General features: G+C 42.1%; 1 protein-coding gene across 1 annotated transcript in view; it reads left to right on the top strand.

Moving 5' to 3' along the window:
- LOC117513461 (phospholipid phosphatase-related protein type 4-like) overlaps positions 1 to 27,591 on the top strand; it is a 155,574-nt gene that overhangs the window by 55,262 nt on the left and 72,721 nt on the right. Inside the window, 1 exon segment of the mRNA XM_034173645.1 lies at positions 11,323 to 11,508. Coding sequence (XP_034029536.1) covers positions 11,323 to 11,508 — 186 coding nt within the window.

The raw sequence follows: 27,591 nt of genomic DNA, 5'->3' as shown, positions 1-27,591 counted from the left end.
CGGAATTCCTCCGCACGTCTGTCTCAATGTGCCGAAAAAGTGCTGATGTCCACGTCTTTTCACAATTCCTGTGCTAGTCAGACGACGTCCCGGATAAAACACAGCGTCCAGTATGGAAATGAACGGCACATTCCACTGTTACAGGAGTTTTTGTCATGGAAAGAGGAGCGGAGGCTTCTCGTGTCGCGGCGGTGCCGCATGGCGTACAGCAACGCCGTGATGAAGCCTCACGGGACATGTTCTGGCATGTCCAGGCACATCCACAATTTCTCGGATAATCACTCGATGTTAAAACTACCGACAGCTGTCGGAACGCCATCTCAAAGCCGTCCTGTGAGACCAAAATGGAGGTGGTTTTGTCTCACTCCAGTAGCGAATCCATCGTGACACGCGAAGCCTCCGCTCGGCTTTCCATGACAAAATCTCTTGTTAAAAGTGAAATCTGCCGGAAAATGGTTGATGTCCAGCTCTTGTGATAACCAGAGAAATGGCACACGATGGTCACGGATCCAGACAGCCATCCGTTTAGAAATGAAATGGTCGTTCAGCCTGTCGATGGCGGCTTCAGAGCACGGCGCGCCCCACAGCCGCTGGGGGGCCGTCCTTAAAGAGATAGTAACACTCCTTATTCTCTACCAAGCCCGTAACATTTTCACCGAAAGCCAGATAAATTTTTCTGATGGTTTCCAGCTGCCAGTCTCTAACAGTTTCTGAAAAAATTCTGATGGAAAAAAAGCCCAAATCATTCCGCCATTTCCTGACAATGAAAATCCGACAAGGGGGCTGGACCACTCCTCACTCAAAGCCTGCTCACAGGTGAATGACGCAACCGACAGGTGTGGAAAAACTTACTCATGCGCACGAGGGTTCAAGCTTGTCTGACGCAATCACACGTGATTCAAATCCATATGGTTTTTGAAAAAAATAATAAGGTTGGATACTTTTCTAATAGACCTTGTATAGTTATTACATAATAACTATAATAATTATACAATTATTTTAACTTGGAAAAAACTGCATTGCTGATGGATGCAACAGCACAGGGTACCCAAATGAATGATAATTTTGACAATTTCCCAGAAAAAGGTCAGGCTATATTTAGAATTTCCCAGAAGGTGGGATTAACTGAACACCCTAATTTAAACCTGGTTTCCCAGAAATAGGTCAAAGAATCATATTCTCATCAATCATGGAGGCAAAATGTGCTCTCGGGTTGACTTTGCAAGATGAATGTCATCGAAAGACATTGTGTAAGACAGTTGGCTTTCACAATTTTGTTGATTTGAGTGATGCTGGTGCTCGCAAGTACAGTCTGAATGACAGTGATCAGAACAAAGTTGAGTCACTTCTCCCAGGGTTTTTGCACAAATAACATGCATACTGATGACAAATATTATTACAGTAGCTGATTTACTATTAGCCTTTTTGCCTGTGTTGTGTCTGCAGAAAACACGTTTTCCTGTACATAACCCAAGAACATAGTTTTCGGTCATGATGGCTTTGTTTGGTATACATGGTATACCTAGATTAAGAGCACTTTGTTTGCAAATGTGTGCATTTTAAAGATTATGTAGGACATCTTACTTGTTCACTGTGTATTTAATTATTAAATAAATATAAGAAATGAATCATTCAGGTAAACCTTGAAAGTATTTTTAGATTACATGACATTGTATGTCGTGTTGTTGGATCTGTACTCATAAAAATTAGGACTTTTCAGAAAAATTAAAAATATATAAATATTTCTTGCCCAAACTTGAAATTTAGTATATCTAATCTTTACATCCATATAATTGCATGGTTGAAATTTCAAATTTTTTATCAGTTGCTAACATGGTGATTTTTGTGGTCAATTATGGGGTATTTTTGCGAAAAATCGAAATTGCGTAACTTCAATTTTTCTCTTGCAAGCAAAATTGAAGCTGAAATGCAAAATTGAAACATTCTGGCATTGGAACTAGTTCATGAGAGTCTATGCCTGTAAAGAGGAGTATGGGTATTTATCCATTTTGACACAGTGCATGCTCAAAGTAAGACCTCGTTTAGAAAATATACAGTTTTGGCAGTTTTTAAGAGAACAGTTGGATAAAAATGAAGCCAGATATCATTGTTTTGATGCCAGATATGGCTTTTCCAGTATGATTTTGCCTAGGATACTAAGTTTGAGGGGTTTCACTTAATTTGGCTAGGCTATATTGCTCTCCAAAGTTGGCCAGAAAGGGTTTTTTTCAAATACGAACAAAAATGCTGCGATTTTGAAACAGCTCCTGTGCCTAAAGTATTAGAGCTGGCTCATTAAAACTTGGGGTATTTCTATTTCTCTGGCTGAGGAACAAGTGCAGTGTTTTTCATTTTTTTTGGAGGGGGTCATGTGGGGACCACTGGCTGATTTGGCATGGAATGACCCAAATCCTGACAAAGTGCCAGCTGCAGGAACGAAGATGCGCAAAGATTAAATGATGCCAATGAAAGTCCAGATTTCTTGTTTCATCAGGGCTTTATTTCCCTTCATTAAGTGCCGTGTGACTGGACCATAATAGAGAAGAATTTTAGCCATGTTATTGTATATTTCATGCCACTTTACTTAAGGTGTAGTAAGTTGCATTGCATTGTGTGTATGTTAATTTAGAGCAATTTGGGACATTCATGAGACTCAAGTGAATGATGATAAAAGGTGATAGCATGTCATTGTCACTACAGTGTTCTGGCATGCTGTACACAGCAGGTTCATTTTAATTGAAAAACTGCACACTTTAACTTGCACGCAGGATGCGCTCGGCCATTCAGGTTATAGTTTGAGTACGCCCTAGCCAGCCACTACTATGTCATAAGTAAAGTGTGATGCTTGCTACCTGACCTAAGTAGCACATGAAGTACAAAAATACAGTGAGCAGGTCGTGATTTGAATATATAAGGCTGACCGTGCGTGTGTGTGTGTGTGTGTGTGTGTGTGTGTTCCTGCATGTACACTTTCACCCTAAGGGCCCCAGTGACCTCCCCCTCGGTGCCCCCAGTCACCATAGCAAGTTTGGTGTCAATTGCTTAACTACTGTGGCTGTGTTTAGCGAACACACGCACACACACGGTCAGTATTATATGATACTAGCAGGTGTACCCACTGCAAAGCAAGTATCTATATATAAGTCTGACTATGTGTGTCACTTCTGTCCTTTAAGGATTTGATGTGACTTCTATACCTTAAGGATTTGATGTCACTTTTATACCGTAATGATTTGATGTCACTTTTGTGCCTTAATGATTTGATGTCACTTCCGTACTTAACAACTTTCACTTTAATTCTTTATGGTTACTGGGCAACCAATAATTTAATGCTTTTATCTATTCTCTTTAACCCTCTGGGGTCGGAGGGCATTTTTTGGACAGTTCACTCACCTTGCACAAATGTTTTATTATTGCTGTTAACAGGTCTCCCTGCTTCCCACAATCAAATTTTATGTCTCTTTTTTTCAGCACAACCTGTACTTTCAGAATATATATGCTATAGTGCTGTTTTATAAGTGTAATAAAGGTTTACAATCAGAAATAAGAAAGGAAAAAGTAAAGCAGAAATTTTTTTCCACACACATTTATTCAAAACACAGCAAACTATAATAAACAACTGTTTTGACACTTTATAAAGGTAATTTGAGGTCTTGTGTACAAGACAGTACAAAATGATTTATGTGCTTTGTTTGTCTTCATCTCAAAGCCATTTCTGTCTGCTATTACACAAACGTCACATCACAAACTTATACTTCCTTGAAGTTGACTGTGGTTTTGTTCTCTCCTGCTTTGAAAGCAGCTTTCAAACTTCGAAGCCCATTTAAACTCTGAGGAGCATCCCCTCCCCCCTCGCTCCATTGATATGGTAAACAGTGCTTTACGTCGGCGCGAGAGAGCTTGCCACAGGCTTATCCAATAACATTTACAGGCAAACCGGTGGAGCAATCCTGATACTCACACACTCTTTGTTTGAGATGTATGAGAGGCCCTCCGTCTGCTCTGTCTGTTCACTTTCACTGATCGCTGTGCGTCATGGCGCAGGGCGCATTGGGCTAATGCTTTTATCTGTTCTCTTTATCTATTTATCTTTTATGGTTACTGGGCAACCAATAATTTAATGCTTTAATATATTCTCTTTATCTATTACAGAATTTGGCTTTAATCATTATTACTTTAATGTGTGTGTGATGCTTTAAAAGGCCCCAAAGACGTCCGCCTTGGTGCCCCCACTCACCATACCAAGTTTGGTGTTGATTGCTTGATTACTGTGGAAGTTCACCCTGAACACAAATCTGGCCGCATACGTACATACATACATTGCCTTTTATATATATATATATAGATGTATAGGTTATGGACATGAACGAGCAAAGCACTTCAGCATCTCACCATTTCATTTCCAGTTTGCGGCTTCGTCTACCATTGGTTTGTGGCTTTTTATGGCTTTTTATGACAATGTTGTCCGGTTAGTGCCTTTTTCCACCCTGGGGAGATTTTTTTTGTGCCATTTCTAGTTTGTGCCTTTGTCTACCACAGAGCAAGCTTTGCGCTGCTTTGCTCGTATTAGGCTGGCTGAGTTACCCATTCTACGTACAGGTAATAAGAGTGAAGCGACGTGCAGTGGCACAAAGCTCGCTCATGGTACAGGGAGCCTTAAACAAGAAGTGCCAAATTTTGAATTGACAGTAAAACAGGAAATGTTCAAATGTCAAACACTTCCTGGATTGACAGACGAGATCCCATGGAATCTCAGGGGAAATGAGTGGCAAGCTCACACTCAAACACGAAGTGACAAATTTTGAGTCACAGTGAAAAAGGAAATGTCAAATGTTGAACACTTCCTGGCATGGGTGGAGTTAGAGTGGAGGCTAGGGTTTCACTGGACTCCCCTGAATTCTGATTGGACAGATGATTGATATGTCACAGCACCACACGTCTGGTTGAAAGAGCTGCATTTTGAAATTAGTGAATCACATTGACTGCTAGGTTCCTCCTATCCAGTAGTTGGTGCTGTGTACCACAAAAAGTTCTAATCCACCTGAGTAGAAGAAGAAAAATGTTTGCTTTAGATTTGAACTGAACACGTTTGAACTATGGACTTCTAATCACAGCAAACTTATATTGGTGAGTAAACGACTGTATTTTATGCCAGAAATGAAGTCCTGGTTCTTAAAAATAGCATTTCTTCTTTAATTCAGGTTGCCTTATGTATACACATGTTTAAGCTAATAGACAACAGCTGGTTCATGCTCTGTTTGTTATGTGTGGGATGCGGCTCGAGGAGCGGTCCAGCGTCTGACTTTACGTCTGTGAAGGAGGACTAGGGTGAGAGGCAAAAGCTGTCAGCACACGTCAGAGGTGATTATCTTTAAAGGCTTATTTGTGAATATAATGTGGTGTTTTTTGCACAGCTAAATTTAAACATTGAAGAAATTGTCTTGTTTGCTCCTCGCGGCTGTGGTGTGCGGAATAATAAACCTACACAAGCCGTGAGCAGCTGTTCATCTGAATTAACTCTGAAACCTGAACTGAACGTGTTGCTGATAAGTGTGCCTTTAATAGCTTTCTGGTAATAGTATCGAATAATCTCACCTCTGTTCCCCCTCCACAGAGTACAGTTCTAGGAAAAGCCACCTGGGGGGTGTCGACGGAAAACCTGAGTCCAGAACGTTCGGGCTCCGGTCCGTTGAGGCGCTGAGAGAGCGCGCAGCCTCTTCACCCCACCAGTATTATTTAATTTGTATTTCTTGTACAGTACCGATGGGTGATTAGAAAATAAAATTGTTTCTTTTGGAGCTTCTTCTGGTTATTTAGCGCTGGGTTCACTCAGACGCTGGACCGCTCCTCGAGCCGCGTCCCACACATAACAGAATTCTCCGGCCACACCAGTATGGACCCAGCGGCAGAAGCAGCTCCATTTCAGGAGAGAGTCCAGAAACACCTGGAGATGATTTGGGAGCAAGTACAGCACCTTTCAATCCAAATTAAGCAGACAGACGCCCGAGTGACGGAGCTTGTAGCGCAGGCTGTTCCGCTTCCTGCGGCTGCAGCTCCGGTTCCATCAAGCCTGGGGCGGATAAGTTCGCTGTCTAGAGATTCAGCAGTTGAACCAGTTATTTGTCACCCAGAGCCTTATTCGGGAAATGTAGAGGCTTGTGCTCCGTTTTTAATGCAGTGTTCTTTAGTTTTTTCTCAGCGACCGGCATCTTTTTCTTCTGACAGTAGCCGCGTTGCATACGTTATAAATCTGCTGCGGGGTGATGCCCTGACGTGGGCCACTGCGTTGTGGAGCAGCAAATCACCACTGTTGGAAACCTTCGATGAATTTTCCCGTGAATTTCGTTTGGTTTTTGATCATCCGGTGAAGGCAGATACATCGGTTCAGCGATTGCTGAATCTCCGACAGGGGCGATGTAGCGCAGCAGACTATTCTGTGGATTTTCAAATCTTTTCCGCACAGTCTGGGTGGAACACTGCTGCTTTGAGGGGGGTGTTTATAGACGGGTTGAACGATTTCCTGAAAGACGAGCTAGCGGTCCGTGATGAACCGAAGGAATTAGATGAGTTGATATCCTTGGTTATCCGTCTGGACGATCGGATTAAGGAGCGTGGACGGGAGAGAGGGCGAGTGTCCGAGCGGAGTTTTGGGTCTCGGGGTGCTCCTCGACACAAGTCCGGACCGCCTCTTCTTCGTGCCACTGAGACTCCTCCGACGGGACCTCTAGCTCCTCTAGTGGAGGAGCCGATGCAACTCGGAAGGAATAGAACTGTTATATTGCCCCGGTCGACTGAGCGACAGGAAACAGCTCAGTGATGTTGCTCCAGGTGTTTTTTGGAGGGGTTGGGATGTAAATGGGGAAAAAATCGGTATTTTGATTTGTGGGCACAGTATTTGTATGTAGTCCTGGTGGAGTGAACAGGCTGATCGGAGTTCGTTTGGACTCAGGTGAGTAGGAGTTTTTTTTTTATTGTTTATAGTATTTAATTTTTTTTTTTTAGTGGGGTGGATTGTTTTGTTTTGTTGTTTTTTATTTCCCTGTCCCCTACCCCTGCCTCACACACTTCTGGCCGTCTGTCTTTGGTGTTGTGGGGTGGTGCAGGTTGGTTACACTGGGCGTTCCCATGAAAACCTCTGCGCCTGGGGGGTCCAGGGTCCTTTGTTTGAGTTTAGTTGATTCCCGGTTCCACTCCAGCCTCAGCGAGCCTCTGACCGTTCGCCATTGGCATCGCTGAGGTGTTGGGCAGTGGGAATATACTCAGGTCGGAGCGGTGGGGCCGATCAGAGCTGTACGCCTTTTCTGTTGCCCCCCCCTCCCGATAGGCTGGAGTATGGTCGGAGAGACGACGCCGGCCTTGGTGCCGGTTTTCCCCTGCCCTTGGGGATGGAGCTGGGTTGTTTTTTCCCCCGTTGTCTTCCCCGGCTCAGTGGTCCTGAGCCGTTCGCCACGACGTGTCTGCCGATAGACTCTGGGGGTGTTCCGGGGTCTTTCGGGGTGCTGGGGAGGTCAACGGGGCTTCCTGTTGTTTTTGTTTGCTCCTGGGGTGGATTTTGGGAATCCCTGGGGGTTTGCGGTTTTTGTTTCCTCCTGTTTCCCCCCAGGGTCCGCTGGGGAGGTGTTGGGGTGGGTGTTATGTTTTTTCTTTTGTGTTTTTCCCCGGTGTGCTTCCCTGGGGGTGTGTTAGTGGTGTTCTCTGGGGGGGGATGCTGGCGGCTTTTTCTGTGTTTTTGTTTTTATGTATGGGTTGTGTTGGGACTCTTTTGGGGTTCTTTGGGGGTGTTTTTGGTTTGTTTGTTGCCAGCCGACCTTCCAGCCGCATCTCCTGGCCCTGTTGCCTGCTGTGGACTCTGGGAGTGTCGTCACTACCTGCCTCCTGTTTTTGACCCCGATGAGAGGGCCGGTTTTTGGGTCAGGTCTGTGCGGTCGCCGGGAGGCTTTCCGTTGACGGGGGGGTACTGTTGTGTGTTGGGGGGCTTGGCTGGACACTGTTTTGTTGGGTTTGTGTTTGTTTTCCTTCCTAGGTGGTCTGGGACTGACCTCTGGGAAAATTGTGCTGCAGAAGAGTCTCTCACCTCTGTGATGATTGGTTGCACCTGTTACATCCTCGTGCGGCTCTTTATCAGGATTATCTGCAACACCTGTGACATTCACGTGCAGACTAAGGACTCTCAGCTGGCGTCAATGAAGAAATGAGGAGTTGCATTTAAGCCAGCAGTGATGAGGGCTGTTGGCCGGAGAATACAACCTTGTTACGACCTTGTATCGACCGTTGGGGATGCTGAGGGCCGCTCCAGAGTTTGACGTTACGTCTGTGAAGGAGGACTAGGGTGAGAGGCAAAAGCTGTCAGCACACGTCAGAGGTGATTATCTTTAAAGGCTTATTTGTGAATATAATGTGGTGTTTTTTGCACAGCTAAATTTGAACATTGAAGAAATTGTCTTCTTTGCTCCTCGCGGCTGTGGTGTGCGGAATAATAAACCTACACAAGCCGTGAGCAGCTGTTCATCTGAATTAACTCTGAAACCTGAACTGAACGTGTTGCTGATAAGTGTGCCTTTAATAGCTTTCTGGTAATAGTATCGAATAATCTCACCTCTGTTCCCCCTCCACAGAGTACCGTTCTGGGAAAAGCCACCTGGGGGGTGTCGGCGGAAAACCTGAGTCCAGAACGTTCAGGCTCCGGTCCGTTGAGGCACTGAGAGAGCGCGCAGCCTCTTCACCCCACCAGTATTTTTTAATTTGTATTTCTTGTACAGTACTCATGGGTGATTAGAAAATAAAATTGTTTCTTTTGGAGCTTCTTCTGGTTATTTAGCGCTGGGTTCAGTCAGACGCTGGACCGCTCCTCGAGCCGCATCCCACACATAACACTGTTGGCTCATTAGTGCAGCAGATAACTGAAACAGTCCTTCAAATGGTAATACAAGCATCAAATTCAGCACAAATACAGCTTAGACACTACACTTAAAGAAAATTGACTGGCCACTTGAATTTTCAATAGGCGGGCCAGATAAAGAGAATAGATTAAAGCATTTGCTCAGAAACCATAAAGAATTAAAGTGAAAGTTCTTTTTGTCTAAGATTTCTAGCAATAATGATTAAAGCTGAATTCTGTAATAGATCTATAGATTATTTCTAGTAATAATGACTTACAATGAATTCTGTAATAGATAAATAGATAAAGAGAATAGATTAAGGCATTAAATTATTGTTTGCCCAGTGACTTTTAAGAATTAAAGTGAAAGTTCTTAAGTACAGAAGTGACATCAAATCATAAAGGCACATAAGTGACAAGCGCACGTGCGTGCACACACATACAGACATACACTCTCACCCTTATATATTTGAATGAGATCACGCTCTGCTATGCACAGCCACAGTAATTAAGCAATCAACACCAAACTTGGTATGCTGACTGGGGGGCACCAAGGGGGAGGTTACTGGGCCCTTAGGTTGAAAGTGCGCAAACACACACACAGACACACACACACACACACGGCCCTTATATAGGCTTTGAAGGATTACATCAAAACTACTTCATGGATTCTCACCAAATTCTCACCACGGATACATATTAGGTCATGGAAAACTCCAGTAAATTTTGGAGGTGATCCGGATTTGGATCCGGATTCTGGATCAAGATTCACTTTCTATAGGCTTTGAAGTATTACATCAAAACTACTTCACGGAATCTCACCAAATGTTCAACACAGATACATATTATGCCAGGGAAGACTCCAATAAACTTTGGAGGTGATCTGAATCTGGATCCGAATTCAGATTCTGGATCAAGATTTCACTTTACATAGGCTTTGAGGGATTACATCAAAACTACTTCATGGATTTTCACCAAATTAGGACATGGAAGAATCCCCTGGAATGAGGCGTGTCGAGGATTACTGTAATGTGAGATGCCTCCATTTGAGAGGTGTCTTCCGCAATTAGCAGGCAGCTCACAGGCAACCATTGAGGAGTGCTGTCACTGACATGTCCGCTGAACACCGCAAAGCAAGACGTGCAATGTTTGCAAAGCTGTTGTATCGAGAGACGGATGCTCTGCCGTGATGTGAATCAAACATTTGAAAAAAAATACCACATTAAAGGATTTTTTAACCTGTAACAGAAAGACAAAATGAGCCAGTGTATGATGTTTTACCCAGACTGACTCCAAATATGAGTAAAGTAAGTATTTAGTACAACACCAGTACCTGGTGTTCAAGAGATGAAACTTCAGCCACTTACCAAATAATACTTAATTCTTTCACCAAAACATCAAATCTAGGCTCTAGGCTTGCATCTTAGATGTACCTTCTGGCAAATTGTTGCTGAACTTTCAGGTCTTTTTGAGAAAATCCTCGATACCTCTTCTTCACAAAGCTGTATAGCTGTATATACAAAATATCATATAAAATCAACAATAATGATAAGAAGAGCAATCAGAGATTTCTGACGTCTGCCAATCCGGATGCAGATCACCTCCAAAATTCAGTGGAGTCTTCCATGCCCTAATGCAAAAAAATTAAAGTGCACATATGCACAATAAATTGATCCAATGTGAATGATGAGATGTAAGCAAAAAAAAAATGTAAAAAGAAATTCAACATTTACACTCTCACATAGTCTCTGGTCTCTGCTGCTCAGTAGGTTAAAGTTACTGTATGTACGTTTTGAACATGGGAGCAAATGCTATATCATGCTAATATTAATGTGTTTTCAACTTTTAAATGTTATATATGACCTATGCATAACATCAAATGATATGAAATATAACACAAAATAATGAAATATGAATTTTGCATCATATTTAACTTAAATTGGCTCAAGTTGTGACATACAATGGGTAAAAAAACAAATCTTGAATTATTTTATTTTTATTTTGACTTACATAGATTGATGTCTGAGAAGGGTCCATGATATGGAGAAAATGACCCATTATTTCAGGCACTGACGCTCCATTAGTCCATACCACCCTTTTGAAATGTGAATCACTGACTTAGGATATCTTACTATTTTGTCACATTTAAATTCAATGTTAATATTGTTGAGAATGAAAAGGTCTCTTTTAAAAGTGCCTTTTCAAAGAATGTACTGTACTTGCATTTTTATGCTACATTATCATTTTATCAATGACAAAAAATAGTCTTAAAATGATGTCGATAATATGGTGATATTATTTATTGTAAATTTTTCTGAGGCAATCTGTTCAGCAAAATTTCTTTTACTGACAGGCATCGTATTGTTCAATATTTTATGCTTTCATTGTTGTGCACTGCCTCATGTCCTATATTTTTCATTGTATTTGTGTCCTACCATTGATAGCTGCCCATCCTGGTGTCATTCGTGGTCAGTCTGTACTTCCTGGAGTGGACAGATGTGTTCAAGCCCGTGAAGACTGGCTACAACTGCAATGACCGCAGCCTGAGCCTGCCCTATATCGACCCCAACCATGAGGTTATTCCACTACTGATGCTACTCAGTCTAGTCTTTGCTGGACCTTCAATCACGGTAGGCATTAAAGTCTCAAACCAGTTGCAAGAATATTTTCAGAACGTTTTAATCACGAAAATACTTGAAGATACACCTATATCGGAGCTGGGTCTCAGCCACGATTGTATAGATTTCCGAAAAAATTTGCTGTTGGTATAGTAGTAGTACTTGATCTATGTTAAGATCATAAAGATGCATCTCACAAAACTAAAATATGAAATAGTTCAATATTTTCTGTCAGTTATTTTGCACACTTCCCCATTTACTGTTGAAAAACTTTTTCTCTATAAACCTGTTTGTACATTCCTTGACTCGTCTACTTACATAAAGATTTTCATTTACGTTGAATTTTTCCAAAGGCACCCATGTCCCACCATGAGGATTAAAAATCACCATCTAATGATTTAAAAAAAATCTTTTGTTAATCACTGGATTTTAATCAATTTGGTGTAGACATTCCCCTATCTGGTCATGGGACGTTGTCTGTCAATTATGGCACCTGTCTGTCATTTCAAATCTGGAGAGAAAAAATTGAGGTGGGATTTGATGTGTTTGTGACAGTTCTCACATTAGCCACCAGGCATTGATGTTACGCTGATCAGTGTGGTGTGCATAAGAGGCTTGCCAGAAATGTTGAAGCTAGTACAAGAAGAGCTGCTAGGCTAAGAGCTAAGCATGTCGTTCTGCCTTTTGTGTCTGTAATGCATAATGCATCCCATAATGTGCAGTTCTCACATGTGGGATATGGCAGCAAGTGAAAAGGAGTTTGGAGAGTTTTTGTTGAATAAATGTATGTATGGATAAAAGATGAAGATGGCAAGTGTGTTCGAGTGATCAATAAAGATTGCAATGAAAAGTTTGCTTGGACAAGGCTGGACAAATTTTTACCGCTGAAGTTGGAGGAAAAGTGAGACGATGTGAACTTCAAACTTGGTGACTTTTGTCGAAAGTTGACAATGCAGGGGTTGTGATCTGTAACTTCTGCTAAAATCAGTCAGTGAATTATGCACAAAGAGGAAGTGCTGCAGTGAAAAATCATGTTCTCACAGTGATACACAGAAAGATTGTCCATGCGGCTCGGAACACACCGAAAATTCATCAGCACGTCATATCAACATAGAAGTAGAGAGACTGGAAGGCCAACACAAGATCTTGTTCCATTGAGTTCTGTTTGTGACCCTGAAATTTCTGCCACTCGGCCACGAGAGTTGGGGTAATTCACTTTCGGTCGTCTGCCAGCAATAACACCAGATGTGCTTGTAAAGGACACTTTCTGGATGTTTTCTTGTGTTTTCTGCCGTGGCTTCAACAGGTTATCCCCTCGAAGTATGTTCAAAGTGTAGCTTGAATGAAATTTTTCTGATTCTAAATTGTATTCAGGACAAAACTTGCTAACATTATTGATAAGAGCATGCAGACTGTCAGCAACTGTGGTGGAAAATCATGGTCAGTAATAATTAATTATTCATAAAACGTATAAAAATACAATCAGAGTACACATCATTCATCATTTAACCCTTTATCTACGGCAATGGAGCCCACGCCATATTTTCCATATGTGTATTTTTTTTACCGTAACTCCGCCATAGTTTGTTCAATCTGAATGATTCAAAGTGCATTGTTAAGCTAACACCAAGGGCTTTCCAATGATATGTGGTGTATTATGGTTAACATAAGCCTGTGATGTCATAACGCAGAGGAAAAACACAGAAGTTTCACACTAGTGCACCGCTGATTCTCATTACCGGAAGTTCTCATGTAAGCCCTCAATCTGAAAAACGTCAACACTGACAGCAAGCCAAGAACCTGTGCTTTCCAACAGTATGCTATATGTTGCATATATTACGGTAAAGTGCGTTCAGTGACTTTTGAAACGAGGGAAAAGTATGAAAAAGAGCGCAAAAGTGACAGAAAAGTACAGAGACAGACAGCAAACATAAATGTAGTAATTTTTGAGGAAAAGGCAGGGTGTTAGTGTCATTTGTGAAGGTGTGTGTGCGTGTTTGTGTGGGTGTGATGGCTCCATCAGCCACCACTGCCCAGTGCCAACAAGCAGTGGAAACCCAACTTGCCAGCGATCCACAAAGGGGCGGCGTTCTTGCAAGGTTTGCAAGAGGTCAACCTGCTGGATGTGCAAACTTTGTAAAATTGGCCTCTGTCTTCAGCCAGACAGAAAACTGTTACAAACAGTACCACACTGGACCACACTGACTGATGTAGTTTAGATCTAATTTTGATTCTTGGTTATATATTTGTATATAGTTTGACACTTTATTGTTTTATTCATATTGCATAATTTTGCACAAAATGAGTGATCAAATGAGTGATTTATTGCACATTTTAATAATACAGATAATAATTGATATATTTATATATAGTTTTGCACTTTGATTGTTGTTATTCATATTGTTTGGTTCTGCACTTTAAAATTGGTTACTTTTTGCATATTTTCGCCTTGTAAAATGTTTACTTTTACACTGTTTCTGCACTGTTTCTGAGTTCTAGACACACAAAATTAATTATTTTGATTGTAAACACTTACAGCTTCCTGTTAAAAATGTGAAATCAAAACTTCCTTTACATAACAATCATTTTTCACTAAAAAACTGAAAAAAAATCAAGTTCGTTTTTGTGTTTTTTCTCATTTTAAATGCTAAAACTTACAAATAATGTGTATAAATAGTTAATCACGTGTAATATAATTGAAATTCAGGTACTCTTGGAAAAGGGTACCAAAGCCCACAAACATAGAACATTATTTCTTAATTTTATTGCTGTAATAAATAATTCCAACCAGTCGTCCATTTATAGCCTCAGTAGGTAAAGGGTTCAAAAGCATCACAGTAAAACTCATAAATATAACCATATAAAACTCATAAATAGCACAGTAAAAGTCATCAAACACCATAATAAAATGGTCAATCAATAAAAATAAAACAGCATAAAATAATCACAGTATTCCTTTGAAGTAATAACCCTTGGAGCATTTACCACATGATGAAGGAGGCTGTTCCACAAAGTTACCACTAAATATAAAATATTTTTGTGAGTCATATCTGCATATTTTCACCTCAAAAATGTGAGACCTCTCAAACATAAATACTCTGTTTTGGGGAAAAAAAAATGAAGAAACATTTAACTCTGAAAAATGATGCCCACCTCTTCCACAATTTCTCGGATAGTCACACGACTGAAAAGCCACCGAAAGCCGTCATATATATATATATATATATATATATATATATATATATATATATATATATATATGTATGTGTGTGTGTGTGTGTGTGTGTGTGTGTGTGTATTGGGTGGGTGGGGGGATTTTAGCCAGTCCAGCGCCAACATGCAGAAATGTGTGCAATTTTTTTTTTTTTCCCAGGATTTCAAAGAAATATTGGCTGGCATCAATCTTGGAGATCCTGATATTGTTCCAGAAGAACCATGTTCTTTTGCTGAACAACAAAACTCATTGTTAAGAACAATTCACATTTTATTTTCAGTCATAAATTATTTTGATATCACTGAGGTATCACACAGTCAACACGATGAAATATGCATCATTTATTTCAGTCCACACAAATCAAAGAAAATATGAGATGTTGAGAAAGTGAATGCACGGACCCACGTTAGGGGGCGTAAATGAGCGGTCAATAGGAATTCCAATAAATTACAATTTATTATGCAAAAGTGCAAACAGGGTTCCAAATATCGTGCGTTACCTGTGCTGCTCCACAGCCTGTCCAGTGCATTTTTATTTTATTTTTTAGCACTGTTGTCGTGTGTTACCTGTGCTGCTCCACAGCCTGTCCAGTGGATTTTTATTTTATTTTTACCACTGTTGTCGTGCGTTACCTGTGCTGTTCCACAGTCTGTCTAGTGGATTTTTATTTTATTTTTTACCACCGTTGTCGTGCGTTACCTGTGCTGCTCCACAGCCTGTCCAGTGGATTTTTATTTTATTTTTACCACTGTTGTCGTGCGTTACCTGTGCTGCTCCGCAGCCTGTCTAGTGGATTTTTATTTTATTTTTACCACTGTTGTCGTGCGTTACCTGTGCTGCTCCACAGCCTGTCTAGTGGATTTTTATTTTATTTTTTACCACTGTTGTCGTGCGTTACCTGTGCTGCTCCACAGCCTGTCTAGTGGATTTTTATTTTATTTTTTACCACTGTTGTCGTGCGTTACCTGTGCTGCTCCGCAGCCTGTCTAGTGGATTTTTATTTTATTTTTACCACTGTTGTCGTGCGTTACCTGTGCTGCTCCGCAGCCTGTCTAGTGGATTTTTATTTTATTTTTACCACTGTTGTCGTGCGTTACCTGTGCTGCTCCGCAGCCTGTCCAGTGGATTTTTATTTTATTTTTACCACTGTTGTCGTGCGTTACCTGTGCTGCTCCGCAGCCTGTCTAGTGGATTTTTATTTTATTTTTACCACTGTTGTCGTGCGTTACCTGTGCTGCTCCGCAGCCTGTCTAGTGGATTTTTATTTTATTTTTTACCACCGTTGTCGTGCGTTACCTGTGCTGCTCCACAGCCTGTCTAGTGGATTTTTATTTTGTTTTTTACCACCGTTGTCGTGCGTTACCTGTGCTGCTCCACAGCCTGTCTAGTGGATTTTTATTTTATTTTTTACCACCGTTGTCGTGCGTTACCTGTGCTGCTCCACAGCCTGTCTAGTGGATTTTTATTTTGTTTTTTACCACCGTTGTCGTGCGTTACCTGTGCTGCTCCACAGCCTGTCTAGTGGATTTTTATTTTGTTTTTTACCACTGTTGTCGTGCGTTACCTGTGCTGCTCCACAGCCTGTCTAGTGGATTTTTATTTTGTTTTTTGCCACCGTTGTCGTGCGTTACCTGTGCTGCTCCACAGCCTGTCTAGTGGATTTTTATTTTATTTTTTGCCGCCATTGTCGTGCGTTACCTGTGCTGCTCCACAGCCTGTCTAGTGGATTTTTATTTTGTTTTTTACCACTGTTGTCGTGCGTTACCTGTGCTGTTCCACGGCCTGTCTAGTGGATTTTTATTTTATTTTTTTTACCACAGTTGTCGTGCGTTACCTGTGCTGCTCCGCAGCCTGTCTAGTGGATTTTTATTTTATTTTTGCGCCGTTGTCGTGCGTTCGCTGTTGCCGTGCGTTGCTTGTGCTGCTTCATGGCCTGTCTGGTGCCTTAACTAAAGCACTCCTGCTGAATCACCTCTAAATTATTTACACATTATTCACTTTGCGTGTTTTTAGGAATCCACTAGGTTGCGTAGCTACTAGCTTTTAGCCGATTTAGCATGGCGGCTTCTCCTGTCTCTCCCGCACTTTTCTGCTCTGGTTGTGAAATGTTTAGTTGTTCCTCGGCCTCCTTTAGCAGTAACGGTACTTGTAATAAGTGCAGCTTATTCGTAGCTTTGGAGGCCAGGCTGGGCGAATTGGAGACTCGGCTCCGCACCGTGGAAAATTCTACAGCTAACCAGGCCCCTGTAGTCGGTGCGGACCAAGGTGGCTTAGCCACCGTTAGTTCCCCCCTGGCGGATCCCGGGCAGTCGGGAAAGCAGGCTGACTGGGTGACTGTGAGGAGGAAGCGTAGCCCTAAACAGAAGCCCCGTGTACACCGTCAACCCGTTCACATCTCTAACCGTTTTTCCCCACTCGACGATACACTCGCCGAGGATCAAACTCTGGTTATTGGCGACTCTGTTTTGAGAAATGTGAAGTTAGCGACACCAGCAACCATTGTCAATTGTCTTCCGGGGGCCAGAGCAGGCGACATTGAAGGAAATTTGAAATTGCTGGCTAAGGCTAAGCGTAAATTTGGTAAGATTGTAATTCACGTCGGCAGTAATGACACTCGGTTACGCCAATCGGAGGTCACTAAAATTAACATTAAATCGGTGTGTAACTTTGCAAAAACAATGTCGGACTCTGTTGTTTTCTCTGGGCCCCTCCCCAATCAGTCCGGGAGTGACATGTTTAGCCGCATGTTCTCCTTGAATTGCTGGCTGTCTGAGTGGTGTCCAAAAAATGAGGTGGGCTTCATTGATAATTGGCAAAGCTTCTGGGGAAAACCTGGTCTTGTTAGGAGAGACGGCATCCATCCCACTTTAGATGGAGCAGCTCTCATTTCTGGAAATCTGGCCAATTTTCTTGGATCCTCCAAACTGTGACTGTCTAGCGTTGGGACCAGGAGGCAGAGCTGTGGTCTTACACACCTCTCTGCAGCTTCTCTCCCCCTGCCATCCCCTCATTACCCCATCCCCGTAGAGACGGTGCCTGCTTCCAGACCACCAATAACCAGCAAAAATGTATTTAAGCAAAAAAATTCAAAAAGAAAAAATAATATAGCACCTTCAACTGCACCACAGACTAAAACAGTTAAATGTGGTCTATTAAACATTAGGTCTCTCTCTTCTAAGTCCCTGTTGGTAAATGATATAATAATTGATCAACGTATTGATTTATTCTGCCTAACAGAAACCTGGTTACAGCAGGATGAATATGTTAGTTTAAATGAGTCAACACCCCCGAGTCACACTAACTGTCAGAATGCTCGTAGTACGGGCCGGGGCGGAGGATTAGCAGCAATCTTCCATTCCAGCTTATTAATTAATCAAAAACCTAGACAGAGCTTTAATTCATTTGAAAGCTTGTCTCTTAGTCTTTTCCATCCAAATTGGAAGTCCCAAAAACCAGTTTTATTTGTTATTATCTATCGTCCACCTGGTCGTTACTGTGAGTTTCTCTGTGAATTTTCAGACCTTCTGTCTGACTTAGTGCTTAGCTCAGATAAGATAATTATAGTGGGCGATTTTAACATCCACACAGATGCTGAGAATGACAGCCTCAACACTGCATTTAATCTATTATTAGACTCTATTGGCTTTGCTCAAAAAGTAAATGAGTCCACCCACCACTTTAATCATATCTTAGATCTTGTTTTGACTTATGGTATGGAAATAGAACACTTAACAGTATTCCCTGAAAACTCCCTTCTGTCTGATCATTTTTTAATAACATTTACATTTACCCTGATGGACTACCCTGCAGTGGGGAATAAGTTTCATTACACTAGAAGTCTTTCAGAAAGCGCTGTAACTAGGTTTAAGGATATGATTCCTTCTTTATGTTCTCTATTGTCATATACCAACACAGAGCAGAGTAGCTACCTAAACTCTGTAACGGAGTTAGAGTATCTCGTCAATAGTTTTACATCCTCATTGAAGACAACTTTGGATGCTGTAGCTCCTCTGAAAAAGAGAGCTTTAAATCAGAAGTGTCTGACTCCGTGGTATAACTCACAAACTCGTAGCTTAAAGCAGATAACCCGTAAGTTGGAGAGGAAATGGCGTCTCACTAATTTAGAAGATCTTCACTTAGCCTGGAAAAAGTTTGTTGCTCTATAAAAAAGCCCTCCGTAAAGCTAGGACATCTTTCTACTCATCACTAATTGAAGAAAATAAGAACAACCCCAGGTTTCTTTTCAGCACTGTAGCCAGGCTGACAAAGAGTCAGAGCTCTATTGAGCTGAGTATTCCATTAACTTTAACTAGTAATGACTTCATGACTTTCTTTGCTAACAAAATTTTGACTATTAGAGAAAAAATTACTCATAACCATCCCAAAGATGTATCGTTATCTTTGGCTGCTTTCAGTGATGCCGGTATTTGGTTAGACTCTTTCTCTCCGATTGTTCTGTCTGAGTTATTTTCATTAGTTACTTCATCCAAACCATCAACATGTTTATTAGACCCCATTCCTGCCAGGCTGCTCAAGGAAGTCCTACCATTATTTAATGCTTCAATCTTAAATATGATCAACTTATCTTTGTTAGTTGGCTATGTACCACAGGCTTTTAAGGTGGCAGTAATTAAACCATTACTTAAAAAGCCATCACTTGACCCAGCTATTTTAGCTAATTATAGGCCAATCTCCAACCTTCCTTTTCTCTCAAAGATTCTTGAGAGGGTAGTTGTAAAACAGCTAACTGATCACCTGCAGAGGAATGGTCTATTTGAAGAGGTTCAGTCAGGTTTTAGAATTCATCATAGTACAGAAACAGCATTAGTGAAGGTTACAAATGATCTTCTTATGGCTTCGGACAGTGGACTTATCTCTGTGCTTGTTCTGTTGGACCTCAGTGCTGCTTTTGATACTGTTGACCATAAAATTTTATTACAGAGATTAGAACATGTCATAGGTATTAAAGGCACTGCGCTGCGGTGGTTTGAATCATATTTGTCTAATAGATTACAGTTTGTTCATGTAAATGGGGAATCTTCTTCACAGACTAAAGTTAATTATGGAGTTCCACAAGGTTCTGTGCTAGGACCAATTTTATTCACTTTATACATGCTTCCCTTAGGCAGTATTATTAGACGGTATTGCTTAAATTTTCATTGTTACGCAGATGATACCCAGCTTTATCTATCCATGAAGCCAGAGGACACACACCAATTAGCTAAACTGCAGGATTGTCTTACAGACATAAAGACATGGATGACCTCTAATTTCCTGCTTTTAAACTCAGATAAAACTGAAGTTATTGTACTTGGCCCCACAAATCTTAGAAGCATGGTGTCTAACCAGATCTTTACTCTGGATGGCATTTCCCTGACCTCTAGTAATACTGTGAGAAATCTTGGAGTCATTTTTGATCAGGATATGTCATTCAAAGCGCATATTAAACAAATATGTAGGACTGCCTTTTTGCATTTACGCAATATCTCTAAAATCAGAAAGGTCTTGTCTCAGAGTGATGCTGAAAAACTAATTCATGCATTTATTTCCTCTAGGCTGGACTATTGTAATTCTTTATTATCAGGTTGTCCTAAAAGTTCCCTAAAAAGCCTTCAGTTAATTCAAAATGCTGCAGCTAGAGTACTGACGGGGACTAGCAGGAGAGAGCATATCTCACCCGTGTTGGCCTCTCTTCATTGGCTTCCTGTTAATTCTAGAATAGAATTTAAAATTCTTCTTCTTACTTATAAGGTTTTGAATAATCAGGTCCCATCTTATCTTAGGGACCTCGTAGTACCATATCACCCTAATAGAGCGCTTCGCTCTCAGACTGCAGGCTTACTTGTAGTTCCTAGGGTTTGTAAGAGTAGAATGGGAGGCAGAGCCTTCAGCTTTCAGGCTCCTCTCCTGTGGAACCAGCTCCCAATTCAGATCAGGGAGACAGATACCCTCTCTACTTTTAAGATTAGGCTTAAAACTTTCCTTTTCGCTAAGGCTTATAGTTAGGGCTGGATCGGGTGACCCTGGACTATCCCTTGGTTATGCTGCTTTAGACGTAGACTGTGGGGGGGTTCCCATGATGCACTGTTTCTTTCTCTTTTTGCTCTGTATGCATCACTCCGCATTTAATCATTAGTGATCGATCTCTGCCCCCCTCCACAGCATGTCTTTTTCCTGGTTCTTTCCCTCAGCCCCAACCAGTCTCAGCAGAAGACTGCCCCTCCCTGAGCCTGGTTCTGCTGGAGGTTTCTTCCTGTTAAGAGGGAGTTTTTCCTTCCCACTGTTGCCAAGTGCTTGCTCACAGGGGGTCGTTTTGACCGTTGGGGTTTTTCATAATTATTGTATGGCCTTGCCTTACAATATAAAGCGCCTTGGGGCAACTGTTTGTTGTGATTTGGCGCTATATAAAAAAAAAGTTGATTGATTGAAATATGCAAAGTCCAATTAAGTAACAAATGGTGACACGTGGGCAGGCCCGAGGGTAGGAAACGCCTATCCAGAGAAGAGCCTGGGCCCACGTAGTTCCACCGCCAGCCGGAGGTCTGCAACACACCAGAACTGCCAAGTCCTGGTACCCCAGGTGGCCACCGCTCAAGGCTGTCGGACCGGTACTGCTGGCAGGAGCAAAAACAGATTAGGTGGGTGTGTGTACACCCAGCAAACAGTCAGCATAAACACAGTAATCCTCCTGAGGGAAAACTCCAAATAACTCCCAGAGTGCAGAGGAAAACTGGAAAACGCGCAGTGTCAATTGTTATACTTAGCAAGTAAGAAGTGAGGAGTGGAGATGCCAACTCCTCCAAACTTCCAACAAACCCAGCTACAAGCTGCAAGTATATAAATCACAACTGCAAAGACTTCAGTAGCAATGAATGTGCGTACGGCACAAAATGGCTGAGTAGGTTTACCTGTATGGTAAGCTGATAACTCGGCAGAGTTATGGTGTCTTTCCCAGGCTTTTATGGAGTGATGATGAGGTGATGGATGACAGCTGATGATAGCCTAACGGTGCGCACCTGGTGGTACCAAAAAGGGCCAGCAGGCCAGTATGCCCTCCAGAGGCCAAAAGGTGCCAGCATGGCAGAGCGCCATCTGGTGGTGGGCCAGCAGTACCTCCTCTTCAGCGGCCCACACAACATGAGAGGCATCATGAAGGACCTGACACCTGCCTTCAGTTTCTATCAAGCTGCCAAAACTGTGGAAAAATCACCAGCAGCCCAGCGGGTTTGTACATGATTTAAATTGCCATGAAAGTTTTTTAGTTTTGGAACTGTGCACGTTGTTAGTTCTTGCATCATGAAGATGTCAGGATATCTGGGATCAACCACGAGGCCTCATAGACGGCATTCTACCAGACAGCAGCTGACAGGAGGACGCAGGTGACAGGAGACCACCAGCTGACGCTTGGATGCTGAGTCGAGCAGTTCTCAGTCTGGCAACGTGGACAGCCTTGCTCCCTCAGATAAAATAGTATTTAGAGTAAAACAAATATCAATTAATATAAGTAGCAATAAGTGTGCAGTTTATATATATACAATTTACGCTTGGATACCAATACAATAAGATAAGTATAAATTAAACAGAGAACAATAAGATCTCAATAAATTAAAATAAATAGCAACCGTATCCCTGTAGAAGTGTAGACAACAAATTTAGCACCACGTTTTGGACAATAAAATCATAGACTAGAAGATAAGCTCTTCTTTTGGACCAGAAATCACATTAAAAAAATAAAAATAAATAAAAAAACTGGCGTGATCCTCTTCCCTTAGCTGAGTGAATAAACTTTAACTGTCTTTTAAAACTTGCCTTGTTGCTAATCGACTGCAAGATCTGTATTGTATATGATATATTTTAGCTGAATAATTCCTGATGTGTGGGATACATGGGTTATATCTTGATCTTTCAATCTAACTGGTTGTTTCCAAACCTTCAATCAATCAATTTTTTTATATAGCGCCAAATCACAACAAACAGTTGTCCCAAGGCGCCTTATATTGTAAGGCAAGGCCATACAATAATTACGTAAAAACCCCAACGGTCAAAATGACCCCCTGTGAGCAAGCACTTGGCGACAGTGGGAAGGAAAAACTCCCTTTTAACAGGAAGAAACCTCCAGCAGAACCAGGCTCAGGGAGGGGCAGTCTTCTGCTGGAACTGGTTGGGGCTGAGGGAGAGAACCAGGAAAAAGACATGCTGTGGAGGGGAGCAGAGATCAATCACTAATGATTAAATGCAGAGTGGTGCATACAGAGCAAAAAGAGAAAGAAACACTCAGTGCATCATGGGAACCCCCCAGCAGTCTAAGTCTATAGCAGCATAACTAAGGGATGGTTCAGGGTCACCTGATCCAGCCCTAAAATTGGTCCTAGCACAGAACCTTGTGGAACTCCATAATTAACCTTAGTCTGTGAAGAAGATTCCCCATTTACATGAACAAATTGTAATCTATTAGATAAATATGATTCAAACCACCGCAGCGCAGTGCCTTTAATACCTATGGCATGCTCTAATCTCTGTAATAAAATTGCATGGTCAACAGTATCAAAAGCAGCACTGAGGTCTAACAGAACAAGCACAGAGATGAGTCCACTGTCTGAGGCCATAAGAAGATCATTTGTAACCTTCGCTAATGCTGTTTCTGTACTATGATGAATTCTAAAACCTGACTGAAACTCTTCAAATAAACCATTCCTCTGCAGATGATCAGTTAGCTGTTTTACAACTACCCTTTCAAGAATTTTGAGAGAAAAGGAAGGTTGGAGATTGGTCTATAATTAGCTAAGATAGCTGGGTCAAGTGATGGCTTTTTAAGTAATGGTTTAATTACTGCCACCTTAAAAGCCTGTGGTACATAGCCAACTAATAAAGATAGATTGATCATATTTAAGATCGAAGCATTAAATAATGGTAGGGCTTCCTTGAGCAGCCTGGTAGGAATGGGGTCTAATAGACATGTTGATGGTTTGGATGAAGTAACTAATGAAAATAACTCAGACAGATCAATCTGAGAGAAAGAGTCTAACCAAATACCGGCATCACTGAAAGCAGAAAAAGATAACGATACGTCTTTGGGATGGTTATGAGTAATTTTTTCTCTAATAGTTAAAATTTTATTAGCAAAGAAAGTCATGAAGTCATTACTAGTTAAAGGAATACTCGGCTCAATAGAGCTCTGACTCTTTGTCAGCCTGGCTACAGTGCTGAAAAGAAACCTGGGGTTGTTCTTATTTTCTTCAATTAGTGATGAGTAGTAAGATGTCCTAGCTTTACGGAGGGCTTTTTTATAGAGCAACAGACTCTTTTTCCAGGCTAAATGAAGATCTTCTAAAATAGTGAGACGCCATTTCCTCTCCAACATACGGGTTATCTGCTTTAAGCTGCGAGTTTGTGAGTTATACCACAGAGTCAGGCACTTCTGATTTAAAGCTCTCTTTTTCAGAGGAGCTACAGCATCCAAAGTTGTCTTCAGTGAGGATGTAAAACTATTGACGAGATACTCTATCTCACTTACAGAGTTTAGGTAGCTACTCTGCACTGTGTTGGTATATGGCATTAGAGAACATAAAGAAGGAATCATATCCTTAAACCTAGTTACAGCACTTTCTGAAAGACTTCTAGTGTAATGAAACTTATTCCCCACTGCTGGGTAGTCCATCAGAGTAAATGTAAATGTTATTAAGAAATGATCAGACAGAAGGGAGTTTTCAGGGAATACTGTTAAGTCTTCAATTTCCATACCATAAGTCAGAACAAGATCTAAGATATGATTAAAGTGGTGCGTGGACTCATTTACATTTTGAGCAAAGCCAATTGAGTCTAATAATAGATTAAATGCAGTGTTGAGGCTGTCATTCTCAGCATCTGTGTGGATGTTAAAATCGCCCACTATAATTATCTTATCTGAGCTAAGCACTAAGTCAGACAAAAGGTCTGAAAATTCACAGAGAAACTCACAGTAACGACCAGGTGGACGATAGATAATAACAAATAAAACTGGTTTTTGGGACTTCCAATTTGGATGGACAAGTCTTAAGAGTCAAGCTTTCAAATGAATTAAAGCTCTGTCTGAGTTTTTGATTAATTAATAAGCTGGAATGGAAGATTGCTGCTAATCCTCCGCCTCGGCCCGTGCTATGAGCATTCTGGCAGTTAGTGTGACTCGGGGGTGTTGACTCATTTAAACTAACATATTCATCCTGTTGTAACCAGGTTTCTGTAAGGCAGAATAAATCAATATGTTGATCAAATATTATATCATTTACTAACAGGGACTTAGAAGAGAGAGACCTAATGTTTAATAGACCACATTTAACTGTTTTAGTCTGTGGTGCAGTTGAAGGTGCTATATTATTTTTTCTTTTTGAATTTTTATGCTTAAATACATTTTTGCTGGTTATTGGTGGTCTGGGAGCAGGCACCGTCTCTACGGGGATGGGGTAATGAGGGGATGGCAGGGGGAGAGAAGCTGCAAAGAGGTGTGTAAGACTACAACTCTGCTTCCTGGTCCCAACCCTGGATAGTCACGGTTTGGAGGATTTAATCAAATTGGCCAGATTTCTAGAAATGAGAGCTGCTCCATCCAAAGTGGGATGGATGCCGTCTCTCCTAACAAGACCAGGTTTTCCCCAGAAGCTTTGCCAATTATCTATGAAGCCCACCTCATTTTTTGGACACCACTCAGACAGCCAGCAATTCAAGGAGAACATGCGGCTAAACATGTCACTCCCGGTCCGATTGGGGAGGGGCCCAGAGAAAAGTCCGACATTGTTTTTGCAAAGTTACACACCGATTCAATGTTAATTTTAGTGGCCTCCGATTGGCGTAACCGGGTGTCATTACTGCCGGCATGAATTACAATCTTACCAAATTTACGCTTAGCCTTAGCCAGCAGTTTCAAATTTCCTTCAATGTCGCCTGCTCTGGCCCCCGGAAGACAATTGACTATGGTTGCTGGTGTCGCTAACTTCACATTTCTCAAAACAGAGTCGCCAATAACCAGAGTTTGATCCTCGGCGGGTGTGTCGTCGAGTGTGGAAAAATGGTTAGAAATGTGAACGGGTTGGCGGTGTACACGGGGCTTCTGTTTAGGGCTACGCTTCCTCCTCACAGTCACCCAGTCGGCCTGCTTTCCCGGCTGCTCGGGATCTGCCAGAGGGAAACTAACGGCGGCTAAGCTACCTTGGTCCGCACCGACTACAGGGGCCTGGCTAGCTGTAGAATTTTCCACGGTGCGGAGCCGAGTCTCCAATTCGCCCAGCCTGGCCTCCAAAGCTACGAATAAGCTACACTTATTACAAGTACCATTATTGCTAAAGGAGGCCGAGGAATAACTAAACATTTCACACCCAGAGCAGAAAAGTGCGGGAGAGACAGGAGAAGACGCCATGCTAAATCGGCTAAGAATTAGTAGTATATAATCGGGGCAGCTACAAAATGTAAGGCTCAAAACCTTTAACCTTATTTTGTGATGTTTGATATCACCGATTCCCAGCAGAAATTGGAGTTTATAATACCTTTGAATGAAGCGCTGGCTATAGAGCAAAAGACCGGAAGTGAAGAACCCACACTTGTTTCACACATGCACGGCACAACCTCAGTCCCTGAGATCAGGAATTGGCATTCCATCTCTCTACTTCTGTGATATCAACGAAGCAGCCAAACAACCTGCAGCCCTGTGACTGCCTGCTTTGATGTTGGACCAAATCTACTGCTGAGGTAAGTTAGTACTTATTTAAAAAAATGAACTAAGAATGGAGTCTTATATGGGGCTCCAGTGGGGGACTCCATTGTTCTGCTGGGGGACTTCAACACACATGTGAGCAATGACAGAGACACTGGGAGATGCATGATTGGGAGGAACAGCCTCCCTGATCTAAATCCGAATGGTTGTTTGTTATTGGACTTCTGTGCTAGTAATGGACTGTCCATAACAAACACCATGTTCAAACATAAGGATGCTCGTAAGTGTACATAGTACCACAGCACCCTAGGCCAAAGATCAATGATCAATTTTGTGATTATATCGTCTAATCTGAGGCCGCATGTTCTGGACACTCAGCGGAAGAGAGGGGCAGAGCTGTCAACTATCACCATCTGGCGATGAGTTGGATCAGAGGGTGGGGTAGGACTTTGGACAGACCTGGTAAGCCCAAACTGATAGTGCGGGTGAACTTGGAATGTCTGGAGGAGCCCACTGTCCAACAGATCTTCAACTCACACCTCTGGCGGATCTTTTCTAGCATCCCTGTGGAGGTTTGGGGCATTGAACCAGAATGGGAAATGCTCAAGGCTTCCATTGCTGAAGCTGCAGTGGGGAGCTGTGGCCTGAAGGTCTTAGACGTCTTTTCAACATTGCCTTGAGGTCTGGGACAGTGCCTAAGGAGTGGCAAACTGGGGTAGTGGTCCCCATATTTAAAAAAGGTGAGAGTGTGCGTAAATTACAGGGGCATCACACTCCTCAGCCTCCCTGGTAAAGTCTACTCCAGGATGCTGGAAAGGAGGAGGAACAATGCGGGTTCTGTCCTGGTCATGGAACAGCTGACCGGCTCTTCACTCTCACAAAGATCCTGGAGGGTGCCTGGGAGTATGCCGATCCAGTCTACATGTGTTTTGTGGACTTGGAGAAGGCTTATGATTGGGTACCCTGGGAGATACTGTGGGAGGTGCTGCATGAGTATGGAGTGAAGGGGTCCCTTCTCAGGGCCATCTAATCTCTGTAGTGGCAAAGCAAGAGCTGTGTTCGGGTGCTATGCAGTAAGTCAGACTCATCTCCGGTGGGGGTTGGCCTCTGCCAGGGCTGCACCTATCATTCATCCTGCTTGTGATATTCATGGACAGGATATTGAGGCGTAGTCAGGGGAGGAGGGTTTCCAGTTTGG

The sequence above is a fragment of the Thalassophryne amazonica genome, chromosome 1, assembly GCF_902500255.1.
Source record: "Thalassophryne amazonica chromosome 1, fThaAma1.1, whole genome shotgun sequence".
NCBI lineage: Eukaryota > Metazoa > Chordata > Actinopteri > Batrachoidiformes > Batrachoididae > Thalassophryne > Thalassophryne amazonica.
The sequence above is the reverse complement of the archived record's forward strand: the minus strand, read 5'-3'. Positions and strand labels throughout refer to the sequence as shown.